The 20,683-nt window shown below is 36.0% G+C and overlaps 2 protein-coding genes across 2 annotated transcripts; both read left to right on the top strand.

The window, feature by feature from the left end:
* Positions 1-8,580: 8,580 nt before the first annotated feature.
* On the top strand, positions 8,581-11,414 carry LOC132863177 (interleukin-1 beta-like). Its single transcript, XM_060895816.1, has 7 exons — positions 8,581-8,653; positions 8,783-8,816; positions 9,082-9,160; positions 9,267-9,447; positions 9,571-9,738; positions 10,217-10,356; positions 10,928-11,414. Exons 2-7 carry the CDS (start codon positions 8,785-8,787, stop codon positions 11,162-11,164), a joined length of 837 nt encoding a protein of 278 aa, XP_060751799.1. The 5' UTR covers positions 8,581-8,653; positions 8,783-8,784; the 3' UTR covers positions 11,165-11,414.
* A 3,392-nt stretch (positions 11,415-14,806) lies between these two features.
* Positions 14,807-17,521, top strand: LOC132863678 (interleukin-1 beta-like). Its single transcript, XM_060896623.1, has 7 exons — positions 14,807-14,879; positions 15,009-15,042; positions 15,308-15,386; positions 15,493-15,673; positions 15,798-15,965; positions 16,444-16,583; positions 17,155-17,521. Exons 2-7 carry the CDS (start codon positions 15,011-15,013, stop codon positions 17,389-17,391), a joined length of 837 nt encoding a protein of 278 aa, XP_060752606.1. The 5' UTR covers positions 14,807-14,879; positions 15,009-15,010; the 3' UTR covers positions 17,392-17,521.
* Positions 17,522-20,683: the final 3,162 nt, after the last annotated feature.

Here is a 20,683-nt window from a genome sequence, read left to right as displayed (position 1 = left end):
TTTTTTCCCTTTCATTTTTCCTTCTTTTTTTTTTTCCTCTCTTTTTTCCTCTCTTTTTTTCCTGACCTGATTTTAGAGCTTGTGTTACTGCCACACTATTGGTGGGTTAGTTAACTCCATCAATGATTTGTTGTTCGTATTGAAGTGAACAGATGCTTAGCCTCTACAGTTTTAGTTATATTTACAGTTCAGTTATATGCCAATTGGTTTATATTGTGAACAACAACATTGTAGAATTTCATGTCTCTTGTAAAGTGGATAGTGATTCATATACCTGACCATTATGTAAACCAGAAACAAGTTCCTTTTTGGAGGACGAAACTCATCTGGAAATTCTTTTTTTTCTTTCTTTCTTTCTTTGTTTTCTTGCATGACAGAGGATGTGAACATGTGAGGGCTTGCAGTGGAATCTTATGGATCTCTCACCTTCTGTGGTTTGCAGGTACAAGCAAGAACCTGGAATGTACGACTGATAGAGTAGCTCAAGGCCAGAGAGATGCTGTTTGATCTAACTGGGTTAAGCTTGGACAAGAAATCAGTTTTAACCACTGATTCGATTTTTGCAGTTCTTACTTTTTTTGTGTGTAACATTCCCAGATTTCATTCTTCATTGGTGCTTATACTCCTTTTGTTTGCTGTGGGCATGTTGGGTTAGTTGGTATCTGTGGCATCGCCATGTGTTAAAGCCTTTGCTGAATTTACTTTAAGTGATTCAAGACATTTAAATGGCAGAATGGGCAGCAGGAACTGCTCTTTTTGTTGGTTTGCCTATTTTTATTTTTTATTTTCTTAATCACTGATTTAATCTCTCTTTAAATCTTTCTATCCGTCATAACCCGCATCACAGTCTTGCAAAGTTTTTGCAAAAGGTTTAAACCTTTGTGTTTTTATCTCTGATTTGTTACAAGGGGATGTTGTTATAGCCCAAAATTTCATAAGTACCACTTTTACATGGGCATTTATTTATTTATTTTGTCCATACAGCCTGGGAGTCATGTTTTCTGTCTGTAATACAAGTTGTGTACAAACATTTGGACATTTATCGAACTAAAAATAATCGTTTCTTTGAAATCCCGTTGTTTTATTTTACCTATGAACCGATATTCTTTTCTTTTCCTTGGTATTTTCTTTGGACTGTTTATTCATTACTCAGTCTCAGCATTCAAACTATCCTTTTAATTAGGACCAGATTGATTTATGTGGTTTTTGTGTCATAAAATTGACAGTTTTAAGAAAATTATAGTGACAAAGTGACTGGTGACAAACAGCGATGGTTAAATAGGGGTTAAATTGGCAAATCGATCTAAAATCGTTCTGACTGATCAGTTTTGCCCTCTGAAGGTTTTATGCTGATGGGTTGGGCCTCTTTCGGGGTAACTCCAGCTCCACCCTTCCACAAGGCATATGAGCTCACTGAATGGCTTTACGGTCATTTAGATCTCATCTCATTTGGCTTAGAATACACTACTTGTGTCTCTTATTTTAATTGGAACTTTTTCACCTTCCATGCAACACAATAGCGATGTAACTGACAATTAAAATGATCCCATGTTGCCACTCAAGGACATTGTAAAAGGAAATTAACTTCTGTCTTTTTTTTGTTTGTTTTGTTTTGTTTTTGTTTTGGTTGTTTTTTTTTCCCTCCTTGCCTGAAAGTATTCATGTAATGTGCCATTGTAGTGCTCAGTTACTGTTTATCTGGGACTTTAGTTTCTAGATGCCATGTTGATGCTGGAAAGTAAAGGGTTTTACTCCTTGTGCTTTTTTTTTTTTTTTTTTTTTTTTTTTAATTATTATTATTATTGTTATAACTTGCATTCTGAATTAGTTTGTGTGTATGATGTTGATGTATGCTGTGTGCATGGGAGGAAAATGACTAGAGACGGCTTCTTGTTGTAGGATTGGGGAACTTTGTTGTGTTTCCCTGACTGACTTTTTTTTTTTTTTTTTTTTTCTCGTTCGTTCTCCATTTACATAACCACGTTTTCAATTTTGTTTGATCTAATTATTGCATTTCAAAAGTCCAGAAATACGCACCTGATGTATCATGTAAATTGGCATTAATGTCAAAGATGAATAATAATGCATATTTAATTATTAAATAATCATGCAAATATTTTTCGACTGGTAAAATATGATAAAAAAAACAGATTAAATTACCTTTCACAAATTAATGCGTAGAGTAAACCAATTCAACTTCTAGTATATTTATAAGAAGAAATCTTGTTTTTTGCCCTCTTTGTAGATTAGATGCTGCAGTGTGTTAGTGCATTTTTAATCATTATCTAATCTAGATTGGCAAGAATTGCTGGCAGATGATTTGGATATTTATTTTTATTTTTATATATTTTTTTTTTGATCAGTTATAAAACGGTAGTTGTGAAAGAAAATAAAAAAATCAATGTGGAAGTTGTCTTTTGTTTTGTTTGTACTTTAGGATCCATTAGATGGAGCCACAGATCACAATATAAACGCAGACCGTTGCGAATAAAGACAATGAGCAACTGAGTTAAAGCATAAATCCAAGAGATCACATAGTAATGGACTAGTTTCGCTACATCATGGAAACTTTACTAAATACTGGAAGAAGTAGTCAATAATAGCTATTTTAACTAATTTAACTGCTTTATAAGCTTATTTAGTATAATCAGTACTTTACCCTGGATTATACCTATACTGTAAATATATAACGAGTAATAACTATTTAACTATGTTAGCTATATTTTATGCTATTTCATTTTAATAATTTGGCGGTAGAGGAAAGTGTATGGACTTTAATAACCCTTAAAAATTGGGATTTGGTTGATAGACCAGTAATTAAAGTTACATAATCATCTTATGTAAACTAGTATCAACAGTTTTGTGGTTAATATACCATGTGCATGTGGGAAAGAAATGAGTAAATTTCCTATTTTTGTTTTTATTATTATTATGACTTATTACTATTGAGTGCTTAGCTAATACACTACAACATTACGTGACTTCCTTAAATTACAAAATTCTTAACCATGAGACGATTCTCAGTCTGAGCCGGATCATTCCTGTATTACATTGTGCTATTATTTCAGAAGATAGGCTTTCTATGCAAACTAAAATTTATGGCTGTTTATTTAGACTTATATAACTAAGTCTAAATAAGTTTATTTAACTTATAAATAAGCTATATAAGAACAGCAGGATCTTGTTCAAAATTCAAAGAAGCACTTAAAAATTTCTAAGTCTGTTCGAACCTGTTCCAATGGATAGTTGTGCAATTTCCGCTCATAAAAAAAAAAAAACCTAGTGCGTGTGTGGTTTAACGAAGAAAATTCCCCAGTCTTAAGTTGTGAGAGTTCCATGCTGACAAATTTAAAAACAAAACAAAAAAAAGTCATTCAGGACCTTCCAAAATTCTGACATGGTTCAGACCTGATGTGACATTATTTCACTGGCACGGTACTGTACATTTACACACGTGGACAAAATTGTTGGTACCCTTCGGTCAATGAAAGAAAAGCTCACAATGGTCACAGAAAAAACTTTAATCTGACAAAAGTAATAATAAATAAAAATTCTATGAATGTTAACCAATGAAAGTCAGACATTGCTTTTCAACATGCTTCAACTGAATTATTTAAAAAAATAAACTCAAGGAACAGGCCTAGACAAAAATGATGGGTACCCCTAGAAAAGACTGAAAATAATATGTCCAATGGGACATGTTAATTCAAGGTGTGTCCACTAATTAGCATCACACGTGTCTACAATCTTGTAATCAGTCAGTGGGCCTATATATAGGGCTCCAGGTAGTCACTGTGTTGTCTGGTGACATGGTGTGTAACACACACAACATGGACCAAAGGAAGCGAAGGAAAGTCTCAGGAGATTAGAAAGAAAATTATAGACAAGCATGATAAAGGTAAAGGCTATAAGACCATCTCCAAGCAGCTAGATGTTCCTGTGACGACAGTTGCACATATTATTCAGAAATTTAAGATCCATGGGCCGTGACCGCAGGAGGAAAATTGATGACAAATCAAAGAGACGGATAATCCGAATGGTAACAAAAGAGCCCAGAAAGACTTCTAAAGAGATCCAAGGTGAACTTCATGCTCAAGGAACATCAGTGTCAGATCGCACCATCCATCGTTGTTTTAGCCGAAGTGGACTACATGGGAGACGATCAAGGAGGACACAAATCATAAAAAAAGCTAGGCTGGAATATGCCAAACTACATGTTGACAAGCCACAAAGCTTCTGGGAGAATGTCCTATGGACAGATGAGACAAAAATGGAACTTTTTGCCAAGGCACATCAGCTCTATGTTCACAGATGGAAAAATGAAGCATATCAAGAAAGGATCACTGTCCCTACTGTGAAACATGGAGGAGGCTCTGTTATGTTCTGGGGCTGCTTTGCTGCATCTGGCACAGGGTGTCTTGAATCTGTGCAGGGTACAATGAAATCTGAAGACTATCAAGGGATTCTAGAGAGAAATGTAGCTGGCCAGTGTCAGAAAGCTTGGTCTCAGTCGCAGGTCATGGGTCTTGCAACAGGACAATGACCCAAAACACACAGCAAAAAACACCCAAGAATGGCTAAGAGGAAAACATGGGACTATTCTAAAGTGGCCTTCTATGAGCCCTGACCTCAATCCTATTGAGCAACTTTGGAAGGAGCTGCTGAAACATGCCGTCTGGAAAAGACACCCTTCAAACCACTATTCCACTGAAGCATGGTTGAAAAGCAATGTCTGACTTTCATTGGTTAACATTCATAGAATTTTTATCTATTATTACTTTTGTGAGATTAAAGTTTTCGTCATTGACCGAAGGGTACCAACAATTTTGTCCACGTGTGTAAATTAGGCTTATATTTATTTAACCAACAATCCTACTTTCCAGTAAATAAATATTCCTTAAGCATTTCCTTGATCCTTTTGTTTCCGAAACTTTATTTCCGCCAGTGTTCTGAAGAGACTTGATGCAATATGGCCTTGTTTATTAAAATATCCCTGGCGTGTAAACAGTTACACAAGAAGCAACGGAACATTCACACATTTCATTATACATCCCTCCATTTGACGCCATTGAGTCATTGTCATTAATGTAGGCGTGAAAAGAAATACATCCTGTAATTCCAGTCATGACTCCAACCAGGATGAAACCGGATGTATATAGTAGTAGTTATTTAGACATTTGTTATAAAAGAATCTGTAAAAAAAAAAATAATAATAATAAATTAAAAAAAAAAAAAAAAAAAAAAGTCATTTGTCCTGTTATTTACCTATAAAAATAAATTTCTGGAAAAAGTCTCTATCTGTCTCTTTAACTCACTCTCAGTTGTCTCTCTCTCTGTCTAACACACACTCACTCATTGTCCTCTCTCTCTTCCTCTGTCTCTCAAACACACTCTCACATTCTCATTCTGTGTCTCTATCCCTCACACTGTCGGTGCCAACATGACTACAGACCTTATTGAAACATTTAAAGATTTATTTATTCATTCATGAATCTTTAACCCTTTCAAATGGATCCTTTCCTTCTGAGATTGTGGGTGCCTGAACACCACAGAACACCATCCACACAAACTTTCACACTAGCTTTTACAACTTTTGTGTAAGCATACCAGCACACACCTTGCTTTGGCTGAACAAGTTATAAAGAGTAACCTGAACTCAGGATAATGCCAGGAACCCTGGAGCTTTGAGCTAAATACTGCCCTATATATCCTGACACTAAACACTGAAGACGACATTCTCCATTGTGGCTCTATTATATATAATACAATTGTGGATGAGTAATGGCTCATATCCAGTATCACCTAGAAACAGATACTGCCCTTGGTGTAATCTCAGGGACATTTTCCTTGCCACCAATGTCTCTGGCTTTTAAATCTACATCAAAGCATTGTGTGTTGTTAAAAACACTATGGAAATAAAATTCAATTCAGTTCAACTGGACATCCTTAATATTCTATTGACTACTTCAATTGACTACTTCTATTGACTACTTTATAAAGCATTAATAAATGTAAAGAGTATATGATAAGGCACTAGTGCATAAACAACAACAACAACAACAAAAAAGAGTAGTCTTGAAAAATAGTGGATAAAATCAGTTTATATCAGTGTGTATATTTTGTATGTATATTGTATATTAAGAAAGTTTTCTTAAATTGCACTCGGCTTAGAGCCATAATTTTGCACTCCGGTTTCAGAAAGCAGGGTGTGGATCTGTGTTATAACGTTTATATCCATTGCATAACTAACAGACATTCTTTGTTATTAATTTTTTAACATCATTCCAAGGTGTGGTGTCATCCTTTCTGGTGGTGACTCATAATCAAGAGAAAATAGTTGAATAGTCTGGATATTCAATACACTGTGTTGGCAGCCATATTACAGTATTAAACTGTAATGTTTACAGCAATACAATGTATTTTTCAGGAGAATAATAGTTTTGAATATTTATAGTTAGAATAGTTTTAAGGCAAGTTTTAAACATTCTTTTCAAGCAAATAGCCAAAAATATAAAATAGAAGTGCAATTAACACAGTTAACCATAAACAGTGCAGAAATATTAACATTCTTCCAAATGGAAACAGACAGAAGGCAACAACAGTTGAACTGAGAACGGACACGTTTTTTTTTTTTAGAACTATATTTTAAAATGACCCAGAAACTGAAAGAGCCTGAAACAAATGCGTATTAGCACGAGATCTTCAGCAGATTATTCAGTATAAAATGAGAAATAAAAATCCCAAAGAAGGTTGTTCGAAGGTTAAACGGTAACTGTTGCCGTGAACCGTTAAATATTAATGTTACAGGGTTAAAAAAATATATTTTTTTTAAATGTAAAAAATAGTTGAGAACAGAGTGAACTGTTTTCATGGGACTAAGCAAAAGTGTGAAAAGTTTAAAGTTCTGAGGTCAAACTATTCGTGGGGAAAAAAATTCATTATGTCATCAATGTCATTATTTTATTATAAGTATTAGATCTAAATTATTAGACACAAATGATTTGTGATGAATATATTAATTACGCTTGAAATAAAGCTTAAAAACAAAAACAAATTTACATTGCATCACATTACCTGTGACCCATTAACGTCTCTACAGTGTGATATTGTATTACGGATGAAGGCTGAAAAAAAAAAAGAAAAAAATGCTGTAAATCTATAAATAATGTGTAAAAGATTCAGCTTATTGCAGATGCATGTTACTGTTTTACCAAAAACCAGTTAGAAATGTTTGAAATTACCTGTGAATATAGAGTAAAGGGTTATAGTGCATAATACGAACAGAGGAAGTGTTTCCTTACTGATTACGAAATGGAAAAAAAAAAAATGACAGGCGCTTCTAAACACAGTAAAAGGACAAAAGAAAAAAACCCTGGAAATACACAATGTTGTACATCTGCCTTTCATGCATTTCACACACTTTCACTGTCCTCATTTATGGTTAGGAAAGAAACTATTCTACTCTCTTGATGGAAAAAAGGTAAACTCGGGAACCCATAAGGTTGTCAATTGTCCCTCAGTTGTCCCTTAAGACATAACATTCCACTCGATAGACGTGTTAAATCTTATCTGCTTCAGGTTTTCTAACCATCCCAGCAGGAATCACAACTACTAGTGTTTAAACATGTTCCTGATGGATTCCTGCAAAACCTGCAGCCGCACTGATCCTTTATAGATAAGCTTGGACACACATTATTTATTGGGCTCTATTTTCAAGTCAAGTCAAGAGTCAAGAAGCTTTTATTGTCATTTCAACCATATAAAGCTGTTGCAGTACATAGTATTTTGGACATCTTTCAGATATTTCCAAATAGAAATGTTTAGTTTAATTTTCTTTTTATTATCTAAAAGTAAAAGGAAATGTCTATTAGGTGATGGCTCTTCACAAACACGTTATATTAACTGCATTAAAGCGTTTACCTAAAACTCTTCAACGGGTATGTATAAAATGTCCATCTTAAAAATTCATAATATAAATTATGATTTTTGCATACCTTTGTCAGCATCCTTTAATTTTTCTGTAACTTCAGAGCCTTATATGTGATCTAGATGCCACAGACTAGATACTTAACTTTCTGACTTAACACTTTGAGAGGTGGACTAAACCAGAACCCACAGTTATTAAGACTGTTTTTTCAGCAGCAGAACTTAAGAAAAGTTATTATTTTACCACTTACCGTGTAGTTTAGTTTGCATTATTCAATTTAGAAACACTTTGGGAATATTTCATCTTAAGTACATTTTTTATTACTATTTCTAAACTGATAATGTCCTGCAAGTTATTATTATTATTATTATTATTATTATTATTATTATTATTATTATTATATTGATAATAAACAAATTCTGTAAGTCGTACTATTATAAATAAGGGCGCCTGCCAAACGCTGCAAATATACATGCATTATTATTTTTCTGTAGTATTAAAAGTAAAAATACAAAAACATTCCTTGGGATTGTCTGGATTGTCAAACATCAAATGCCCGGTGACGTGACACATTGCGCAACAATTCATCCGCTTCCTCTCGTGTGAATTTCCCAACACTGAGTATAAATACAGCAGCAGCACAGACAAACTGCATTGACTAGCAGCTCAACAGCCAAAAAAAGCCTCACAAGGACAACTTCAAATCACCTTTCCTAATCCGAATTGGTATGTATTGTGTGGATTTATATGTATGTGTAATAAATCTGTAGCTTGTTGCATGATTGATTGATTGATTGAATACAATTTTATGTGTAATTTAATTTTGTCCTTTTTTTTGTATTTATTTCTTTTTAGAAATGGCTGGCGAAGATTTTTTAATGTTGGAAAGGTAAGCCTTGTCTTGTGTAATTAGAGTAATTAGTATTAATGCTGCTATGCTTTGTATTATAAAATGTATAATGTTTTGAAAGTTTCATTTAACCTTAACACTGTTAGAATATTATGTGAATATTTACGAGTCTGTGAAGGTGTTCAGTCACTCAGGTTATTTTGAATGTCCAGTTGTAGACAGTCTTTTTGGATGAGTAGTTTAAGTGTTTTCAAGATTTTATATCAAATAAACACACGTTCATTAATTCTTTCTCTTTTAACAGCTACTTTAACAGCGCCTCTGGATTTGACTCAGACGACGCAGATTTTGATGAGCTGGACTGCTCTGATCCTTTGGCCATGGTAAGTCATGGATACAGATTTATAAAGCCTCACCTCACCTCATCACACCTCGTTCCTTTTCACTGTATAATCACCTGAGCTCACTGTGGACTCTGATGTGTTACAGAGCAGCAGATGTGACCTGCACAAAGGAATCCGTATCGAGGTCACCAAGGAGCCTCTTAGCATGCGCAGTGTTGCTAACGTTGTAATCGCTCTGCAGAGGCTGAAGCACACTCAACATGTTCAGTCCACAGAGTTCACTGACCAGGACCTCTTCACTATCTTCATGGAGAATGTGATTGAAGGTGTGGTTCAAAATATATCATCTTAATGTACATGCATCTATTCTTATTTTGCTCCAGTGATTTTTTTTTTTGCAATAAAACTGATTCCTTGAGCACTGACACACCTCCGTCTTCCTCACACAGAGAGCATAGCGATCGATCTGAAGTGTAGTGAATCCCAGAGTTACAGCATGCAGGACAAGGCTGTGCAGTGCACAATATGCGACAAGTCTAAAAGGGCCTTGGTGCGAAGAGACAAGCTTCCTATACTGCTGGCCATTACTCTGAAAGGTGGAAATGAGGAGAATAAAGGTAAACTTCCAATACAAATCAGTGTCACTACTAACACTTTAGAGGAATTGATTTGGATTTAAGATCTGAGACGAAATTCAATCAAAGCATATAACATAGCACATGTACTGTATTAAGATCTAACCTGATAAAGAGTCAAACTGAGCTCTTTGTCACTGCTAGGGTCTGAATTTACATTCTTCCTGTCATTAGCTTTGAACCTTGAACCTTAACAACTATACTACTATAACCACTATACTACTGCTACTACTGTTACTCTAGGTTTCTGTATTGTTCCTTTATCTGCCTCTTGTTCTATCCATCTGTCTATAACTTCACTCTATGGTCTTTAAGCCCTGATTTGTCATTCTCACATCTGAAACATCACACCTTTTCAGTCTAATTCTTTCTTTCTACTGCATCCTTTTGTGTTTCTTGTTTAATGTAAAAACCTCCAAGCTGAATTGACATTTAACTGAAGTGGATTGTTTTTCGACAGCATGGTTCAATCTCTCAGCCTACAACCCACCAAACTGCAGAGGAAACGCAAAAGGCCAGCCTGTGTGTTTGGGGATTGTGAAGAGCAACCTGTTTCTGTCATGTACAATGCAGAATGATACTCCTTTTTTAGGCATAGAGGTATGTAAACACAATAATCTACCACAATGACAAAGCTTACATAATCATTTAGAGTTAACAAGTTGGCACACAGTGTTTCCACCAAAGTGACTCACAAGCAAGAAAGAATTCAATCACAGCCTTGTTTCTTCTTATTATTATTTCCTGTTACCAAGTTCATAATATACAAAACCCTGTTGAACATGTGCCTTAAAGAATGTGACATGATATTCTCACGAATTAATGCAGAAATTCACAAATATTTGAATGAATATATTTCAAGGTAAATTGTAGTTCTAGTGGTTAGAGGAAGATGTAGAGGTTTTCTTAATGTTTTAATTAATCTAAAACATACTCATTAATTGGTGTAAAGGACGCGTTACCTAGTTTTAAATGTCTTTAACCTTTACTTTACATATCTATTTGTAAATGTAATATCAGTGGAAACTGATGGCATCCCAATACAACCTTTATAGTCTGGACAAAGAGGAACATAACTAGAACATTTACACAAAATGTCTGATGTTGTAAAAGTTAGAGAACACAAACTTGTAATGTTTATGGTAGATGTAATGGATTCATTCTTTTGTAGGAGGTAAAAGACAAAGAGAGCCTGAAGACCATCAAGGAGAACGATGGAACGGAGCGCTTCCTGTTCTTGAGAAACGGACCCGGTGACTCCCTGAACACCTTCGAGTCGGTGAAATACCCGGGTTGGTTCATGACCACGTCCAAGGATGACTTTAAGCCAGTGCAAATGACTAATCAGCAAACCAGCCACCTGCAGTTGTTCACGCTCCATGATGAGACAGTAGTCTCTCAGAATTAGTTCTGATTCAGAAAAACAGTTTCCAGAAAGTATGTACTAAGTACTGAGTGTAAATCTGGAGGCTCATTTTATGTTTAAGTTTATCTCAGCTCGAGATACCTGACTGTCTTGTGATTGTTGGGGGTTTAAAAAAAATAATATTTATTTAACTATATTTAAAATGTAACTTATTTATTACACATTTTGTATGGATTTTATTACTCTAATTTATTTATATGTTTAAAAGTCTAATAAAATATTTTTTTTCAAATTTGTGGTATTGTGTAACATTTGCATAAAGATGAGAAACCTGAGTGTAATTTAGGCCCTAACCCTAACCCTTGTCTTGTAATATAATAATCTGATTGAAGTTGTCATCCGATCAATGTGGACTATCTTCAGATCCATGGTGCATCCTAAAAGACAATGGCCAGAAATACATGTAGTGAAACTAGTAAAATTATTTTAAGTATAAACAATTATTTTTTCAAAAAATAAGAAAATACAATAGAAGCCTTAACTGTATAATAGTATGTGATGTACAACAGTGGAAAAGTGCAACAACTCACAGTTTGAGGTAAGAAGGTAAGCAAGTAGGAAACAGCAAATCGGGGTTATTCGTTAATGTCCAAGGATGTGTATAAGAGACCATGATGATTCCTGGATATTAGCCTGGGTCAGCCCCATCTTATCTGCCCGTTTTACGGTCTTGGAAGTGTACACGTCCTGAAGAGGTGGCAGATTGAAGTAATTGTCAGTGGAGTAAATGGTATTCTGCAACCACCTGCAGTGTGTCTGGGTAATTCTGCCTCCATTACCACTGCTTTTCCCACATTGAGCTCCAGACTAATCCCCTCCAGTGATGAGCCCAAAGACGGTGATGTTGTCCCCAAACTTCAATAGTTTGACAGACTGTTGGTATGCAGGGAGAAGAGTCAAATACCCCAGCCTTGGAGAAACCGGTACTGACTGTCCAGGGGTTGGATTACCAATCAGAAGGTTGTGAGCTTGAAGCCCATGTCCACCAATCTGCCACTGCTGTGTCCCTGAGCAAAGCCCATCATAACCCTCAGTTGCTCAGTTGTATAAATGAGATAAAATATAAGTTGCCTTGATAAGGGCGTCTGCTAAATAATGTAAATTAAATATAATGTGCTGCCTCCTGTCAGTCAGGAAGTCTGTGATCTATCTACAGGTGGAATCATGCACACTTAGCTGAGAGAGCTTGTCCTGTGGCAGAGTGAAGTGATTGTTTTAAAAGCTGAGCTGAAATATAAAAACAGGATCCTGGCATTGGTTCCTGAGGAGTCCAGGTGCTGGAGGATGAAGTGGAGTGTCATGTTAACTGTGTCATCTGAACTCATTAAGTCCTGTGATCCTTGGTTTTTGGGGATGGGAATGATGGTTGAGGTCTTGAAGCAGGATGGCTCATGGCATTTCTCAGACAAGGTGTTAAAGAAATCTGTCACAACTAGAGACAGTTGATCAGCACAGTACTTCAAGTTGAATGCAGAGACAAAGTCTGGTCCGGCTGCTTTGCATGGGTTTTGATTCTTGAAGACGATGACTCTCCCTAGGATGGAGAGAGTTAGGTGAGGAGTTAAGGAGGTAGAGGCAGCCATTGAGGTTTGCAACAGAGGTACAACAGTTTGTGCTTCTTAACCTGCACAAAAAGAAACAGAAAGGACAGAATATATCATAGAGCTGCTGGTATAGAAGCATTACACTGCTCCCAACAGTCATGACAGTATAGGTTCATTGGCACAAACCCAAACCCACAACACTGGATGATGCATCTCTCTCTCTCTCTCTCTCTCTCTCTCTCTCTCTCTATCTATCTATCTATCTGTCTATCTAATGTATATTTTGCTGTCTATAAAATGAAACTGATTCCATGAGCACTGACACAAGCCCATCTTCCTCACACAGAGAATGTGGTGATCAGTTTGAAGTGTATCCTGAGAGAGAGAGAGAGAGAGAGTGAGAGAGAGTGAGAGACGGTAAAAATATATATGACATTTGTTTACTTTATGCATGTGCTTTTGAACATATTGACATGTCACTTGGACTTGGTATGAATCAGATGTTCCCTCTAGGAGTAGCGTTAAAAGATTTATACACCTCACTGTTGACAGTTGGTGCTATAAAAACAATTACTATTGCTATGTGGTTATGTGTATATCCCTGTGTCCCATCTAGGTGGCTATGTGTCCTATATGCCCGTGTCCCATAATTAAACATATATGTGAAGTAGAGGCCACATTGTATAAATTGGGATTATGCCACAATTTCTGTTTACATGATGTAACATATTGAATGATACCCTCACAATGGCAATATCATTTAGGATGAAGCAATATAAGGAGTTTAAAATTTGGACTTATTTCCTGTTGCCATTTGGTGGGAATATGCATTTGTGGCAATTCCTCATGATTGAATAAACAATTACCTAATAGAAAGTTACATAAAACAGAAAATTTGAATGGCAGTCACATGCACATCAGTTTAAGACCTTAGTGACAGAGAAAGTCCTGAATATCTATAATGTTGTACATTAAGCAATAACTTTTCTTATTGTGAGTGACATTACAGAAGAAAATTGCAATAACTATCTGTTATATTCTCTTGAGAAGGTAAATTTGAGGACCAGTAATCAGTCTTATCTGCTTCAGGTTTTCTAACCAACCCAGCAGGAATCACAACTACTAGTGTTTAAACATGTTCCTGATGGATTCCTGCAAAACCTGCAGCCGCACTGATCCTTTATAGATAAGCTTGGACACCCATTATTTATTGGGCTCTATTTTCAAGTCAAGTCAAGAGTCAAGAAGCTTTTATTGTCAGTTCAACCATATAAAGCTGTTGCAGTACATAGTATTTTGGACATCTTTCAGATATTTCCAAATAGAAATGTTTAGTTTAATTTTCTTTTTATTATCTAAAAGTAAAAGGAAATGTCTATTAGGTGATGGCTCTTCACAAACACATATTAACTGAATTAAGGCGTTTACCTAAAACTCTTCAACGGGTATGTATAAAATGTCCATCTTAAAAATTCATAACAAAAATTATGATTTTGCATACCTTTGTCAGCATCCTTAATTTTTCTGTAACTTCAGAGCCTTATATGTGATCTAGATGCCACAGACTAGATACTTAACTTTCTAACTTAACACTTTGAGAGGTGGACTAAACCAGAACCCACAGTTATTAACACTGTTTTTTCAGCAGCAGAACTTAAGAAAAGTTATTATTTTACCACTTACCGTGTAGTTTAGTTTGCATTATTCAATTTAGAAACACTTTGGGAATATTTCATCTTAAGTACATTTTTTATTACTATTTCTAAACTGATAATGTCCTGCAAGTTATTATTATTATTATTATTATTATTATTATTATTATTATTATATTGATAATAAACAAATTCTGTAAGTCGTACTATTATAAATAAGGGCGCCTGCCAAACGCTGCAAATATACATGCATTATTATTTTTCTGTAGTATTAAAAGTAAAAATACAAAAACATTCCTTGGGATTGTCTGGATTGTCAAACATCAAATGCCCGGTGACGTGACACATTGCGCAACAATTCATCCGCTTCCTCTCGTGTGAATTTCCCAACACTGAGTATAAATACAGCAGCAGCACAGACAAACTGCATTGACTAGCAGCTCAACAGCCAAAAAAAGCCTCACAAGGACAACTTCAAATCACCTTTCCTAATCCGAATTGGTATGTATTGTGTGGATTTATATGTATGTGTAATAAATCTGTAGCTTGTTGCATGATTGATTGATTGATTGAATACAATTTTATGTGTAATTTAATTTTGTCCTTTTTTTTGTATTTATTTCTTTTTAGAAATGGCTGGCGAAGATTTTTTAATGTTGGAAAGGTAAGCCTTGTCTTGTGTAATTAGAGTAATTAGTATTAATGCTGCTATGCTTTGTATTATAAAATGTATAATGTTTTGAAAGTTTCATTTAACCTTAACACTGTTAGAATATTATGTGAATATTTACGAGTCTGTGAAGGTGTTCAGTCACTCAGGTTATTTTGAATGTCCAGTTGTAGACAGTCTTTTTGGATGAGTAGTTTAAGTGTTTTCAAGATTTTATATCAAATAAACACACGTTCATTAATTCTTTCTCTTTTAACAGCTACTTTAACAGCGCCTCTGGATTTGACTCAGACGACGCAGATTTTGATGAGCTGGACTGCTCTGATCCTTTGGCCATGGTAAGTCATGGATACAGATTTATAAAGCCTCACCTCACCTCATCACACCTCGTTCCTTTTCACTGTATAATCACCTGAGCTCACTGTGGACTCTGATGTGTTACAGAGCAGCAGATGTGACCTGCACAAAGGAATCCGTATCGAGGTCACCAAGGAGCCTCTTAGCATGCGCAGTGTTGCTAACGTTGTAATCGCTCTGCAGAGGCTGAAGCACACTCAACATGTTCAGTCCACAGAGTTCACTGACCAGGACCTCTTCACTATCTTCATGGAGAATGTGATTGAAGGTGGGGTTCAAAATATATCATCTTAATGTACATGCATCTATTCTTATTTTGCTCCAGTGATTTTTTTTTTTTGCAATAAAACTGATTCCTTGAGCACTGACACACCTCTGTCTTCCTCACACAGAGAGCATAGCGATCGATCTGAAGTGTAGTGAATCCCAGAGTTACAGCATGCAGGACAAGGCTGTGCAGTGCACAATATGCGACAAGTCTAAAAGGGCCTTGGTGCGAAGGGACAAGCTTCCTATACTGCTGGCCATTACTCTGAAAGGTGGAAATGAGGAGAATAAAGGTAAACTTCCAATACAAATCAGTGTCACTACTAACACTTTAGAGGAATTGATTTGGATTTAAGATCTGAGACGAAATTCAATCAAAGCATATAACATAGCACATGTACTGTATTAAGATCTAACCTGATAAAGAGTCAAACTGAGCTCTTTGTCACTGCTAGGGTCTGAATTTACATTCTTCCTGTCATTAGCTTTGAACCTTGAACCTTAACAACTATACTACTATAACCACTATACTACTGCTACTACTGTTACTCTAGGTTTCTGTATTGTTCCTTTATCTGCCTCTTGTTCTATCCATCTGTCTATAACTTCACTCTATGGTCTTTAAGCCCTGATTTGTCATTCTCACATCTGAAACATCACACCTTTTCAGTCTAATTCTTTCTTTCTACTGCATCCTTTTGTGTTTCTTGTCTAATGTAAAAACCTCCAAGCTGAATTGACATTTAACTGAAGTGGATTGTTTTTCGACAGCATGGTTCAATCTCTCAGCCTACAACCCACCAAACTGCAGAGGAAACGCAAAAGGCCAGCCTGTGTGTTTGGGGATTGTGAAGAGCAACCTGTATCTGTCATGTACAATGCAGAATGATACTCCTTTTTTAGGCATAGAGGTATGTAAACACAACCATCTACCACAATGACAAAGCTTACATAATCATTTAGAGTTAACAAGTTGGCACACAGTGTTTCCACCAAAGTGACTCACAAGCAAGAAAGAATTCAATCACAGCCTTGTTTCTTCTTATTATTATTTCCTGTTACCAAGTTCATAATATACAAAACCCTGTTGAACATGTGCCTTAAAGAATGTGACATGATATTCTCACGAATTAATGCAGAAATTCACAAATATTTGAATGAATATATTTCAAGGTAAATTGTAGTTCTAGTGGTTAGAGGAAGATGTAGAGGTTTTCTTAATGTTTTAATTAATCTAAAACATACTCATTAATTGGTGTAAAGGACGCGTTACCTAGTTTTAAATGTCTTTAACCTTTACTTTACATATCTATTTGTAAATGTAATATCAGTGGAAACTGATGGCATCCCAATACAACCTTTATAGTCTGGACAAAGAGGAACATAACTAGAACATTTACACAAAATGTCTGATGTTGTAAAAGTTAGAGAACACAAACTTGTAATGTTTATGGTAGATGTAATGGATTCATTCTTTTGTAGGAGGTAAAAGACAAAGAGAGCCTAAAGACCATCAAGGAGAACGATGGAACGGAGCGCTTCCTGTTCTTGAGAAACGGACCCGGTGACTCCCTGAACACCTTCGAGTCGGTGAAATACCCGGGTTGGTTCATGACCACGTCCAAGGATGACTTTAAGCCAGTGCAAATGACTAATCAGCAAACCAGCCACCTGCAGTTGTTCACGCTCCATGATGAGACAGTAGTCTCTCAGAATTAGTTCTGATTCAGAAAAACAGTTTCCAGAAAGTATGTACTAAGTACTGAGTGTAAATCTGGAGGCTCATTTTATGTTTAAGTTTATCTCAGCTCGAGATACCTGACTGTCTTGTGATTGTTGGGGGTTTAAAAAAAATTATATTTATTTAACTATATTTAAAATGTAACTTATTTATTACACATTTTGTATGGATTTTATTACTCTAATTTATTTATATGTTTAAAAGTCTAATAAAATATTTTTTTTCAAATTTGTGGTATTGTGTAACATTTGCATAAAGATGAGAAACCTGAGTGTAATTTAGGCCCTAACCCTAACCCTTGTCTTGTAATATAATAATCCGATTGAAGTTGTCATCCGATCAATGTGGACTATCTTCAGATCCATGGTGCATCCTAAAAGACAATGGGCAGAAATACATGTAGTGAAAATAGTAAAATTATTTTAAGTATAAACAATTATTTTTTCAAAAAATAAGAAAATACAATAGAAGCCTTAACTGTATAATAGTATGTGATGTACAACAGTGGAAAAGTGCAACAACTCACAGTTTGAGGTAAGAAGGTAAGCAAGTAGGAAACAGCAAATCGGGGTTATTCGTTAATGTCCAAGGATGCGTATAAGAGACCATGATGATTCCTGGATATTAGCCTGGGTCAGCCCCATCTTATCTGCCCGTTTTACGGTCTTGGAAGTGTACACGTCCTCAAGAGGTGGCAGATTGAAGTAATTGTCAGTGGAGTAAATGGTATTCTGCAACCACCTGCAGTGTGTCTGGGTAATTCTGCCTCCATTACCACTGCTTTTCCAAACATTGAGCTCCAGACTAATCCCCTCCAGTGATGAGCCCAAAGACGGTGATGTTGTCCCAAACTTCAATAGTTTGACAGACTCTTGGTATGCAGGGAGAAGAGTCAAATAACCCAGCCTTGGGGAAACCGGTACTGACTGTCCAGGGGTTGGATTACCAATCAGAAGGTTGTGAGTTCGAAGCCCATGTCCACCAATCTGCCACTGCTGTGTCCCTGAGCAAAGCCCATCATAACCCTCAGTTGCTCAGTTGTATACAGTAAATGAGATAAAATATAAGTTGCCTTGATAAGGGCATCTGCTAAATAATGTAAATTAAATATAATGTGCTGCCTCCTGTCAGTCAGGAAGTCTGTGATCTATCTACAGGTGGAATCATGAACACTTAGCTGAGAGAGCTTGTCCTGTGGCAGAGCCGAAGTGATTGTTTTAAAAGCTGAGCTGAAATATAAAAACAGGATCCTGGCATTGGTTCCTGAGGAGTCCAGGTGCTGGAGGATGAAGTGGAGTGTCATGTTAACTGTGTCATCTGAACTCATTAAGTCCTGTGATCCTTGGTTTTTGGGGATGGGAATGATGGTTGAGGTCTTGAAGCAGGATGGCTCATGGCATTTCTCAGACAAGGTGTTAAAGAAATCTGTCACAACTAGAGACAGTTGATCAGCACAGTACTTCAAGTTGAATGCAGAGACAAAGTCTGGTCCGGCTGCTTTGCATGGGTTTTGATTCTTGAAGACGATGACTCTCCCTAGGATGGAGAGAGTTAGGTGAGGAGTTAAGGAGGTAGAGGCAGCCATTGAGGTTTGCAACAGAGGTACAACAGTTTGTGCTTCTTAACCTGCACAAAAAGAAACAGAAAGGACAGAATATATCATAGAGCTGCTGGTATAGAAGCATTACACTGCTCCCAACAGTCATGACAGTATAGGTTCATTGGCACAAACCCAAACCCACAACACTGGATGATGCATCTCTCTCTCTCTCTCTCTCTCTCACTCTCTCTCTCTCTCTCTCTCTCTCTCTCTCTCTCTCTCTCTCTATCTATCTATCTATCTGTCTATCTAATGTATATTTTGCTGTCTATAAAATGGAACTGATTCCATGAGCACTGACATAAGCCCATCTTCCTCACACAGAGAATGTGTTAATCAGTTTGAAGTGTATTGAATCCTGAGAGAGAGAGAGAGAGAGAGAGAGTGAGAGAGAGTGAGAGACGGTAAAAATATATATGACATTTGTTTACTTTATGCATGTGCTTTTGAACATATTGACATGTCACTTGGACTTGGCATGAATCAGATGTTCCCTCTAGGAGTAGCGTTAAAAGATTTATACACCTCACTGTTGACAGTTGGTGCTATAAAAACAATTACTATTGCTATGTGGTTATGTGTATATCCCTGTGTCCCATCTAGGTGGCTATGTGTCCTATATGCCTGTGTCCCATAATTAAACATATATGTGAAGTAGAGGCCACATTGTATAAATTGGGATTATGCCACAATTTCTGTTTACATGATGTAACATATTGAATGATACCCTCACAATGGCAATATCATTTAGGATGAAGCAATATAAGGAGTTTAAAATTTGGACTTATTTCCTGTTGCCATTTGGTGGGAATATGCATTTGTGGCAATTCCTCATGATTGAATAAACAATTACCTAATAGAAAGTTACATAAAACAGAAAATTTGAATGGCAGTCACATGCACATCAGTTTAAGACCTTAGTGACAGAGAAAGTCCTGAAAATCCATAATGTTGTACATTAAGCAATAACCTTTCTTATTGTGAGTGACATTACAGAAGAAAATTGCAATAACTATCTGTTATATTCTCTTGAGAAGGTAAATTTGAGGACCAGTAATCAGTCTTATCTGCTTCAGGTTTTCTAACCAACCCAGCAGGAATCACAACTACTAGTGTTTAAACAGGTTCCTGATGGATTCCTGCAAAACCTGCAGCTGATCCTTTATAGATAAGCTTGGACACTCATTATTTATGGGGCTCTATTTTCAAGTCAAGTCAAGAGTCAAGAAGCTTTTATTGTCATTTCAACCATATAAAGCTGTTGCAGTACATAGTATTTTGGACATCTTTCAGATATTTCCAAATAGAAATGTTTAGTTTAATTTTCTTTTTATTATCTAAAAGTAAAAGGAAATGTCTATTAGGTGATGGCTCTTCACAAACACGTTATATTAACTGAATTAAGGCGTTTACCTAAAACTCTTCAACGGGTATGTATAAAATGTCCATCTTAAAAATTCATAATATAAATTATGATTTTTGCATACCTTTGTCAACATCCTTAATTTTTCTGTAACTTCAGAGCCTTATATGTGATCTAGATGCCACAGACTAGATACTTAACTTTCTGACTTAACACTTTGAGAGGTGGACTAAACCAGAACCCACAGTTATTAACACTGTTTTTTCAGCAGCAGAACTTAAGAAAAGTTATTATTTTACCACTTACC

The sequence above is a fragment of the Tachysurus vachellii genome, chromosome 20 (genome assembly GCF_030014155.1).
Source record: "Tachysurus vachellii isolate PV-2020 chromosome 20, HZAU_Pvac_v1, whole genome shotgun sequence".
In the NCBI taxonomy this organism is placed as follows: Eukaryota; Metazoa; Chordata; class Actinopteri; order Siluriformes; family Bagridae; genus Tachysurus; species Tachysurus vachellii.
This window is presented reverse-complemented; position numbering and strand designations above follow the sequence as displayed.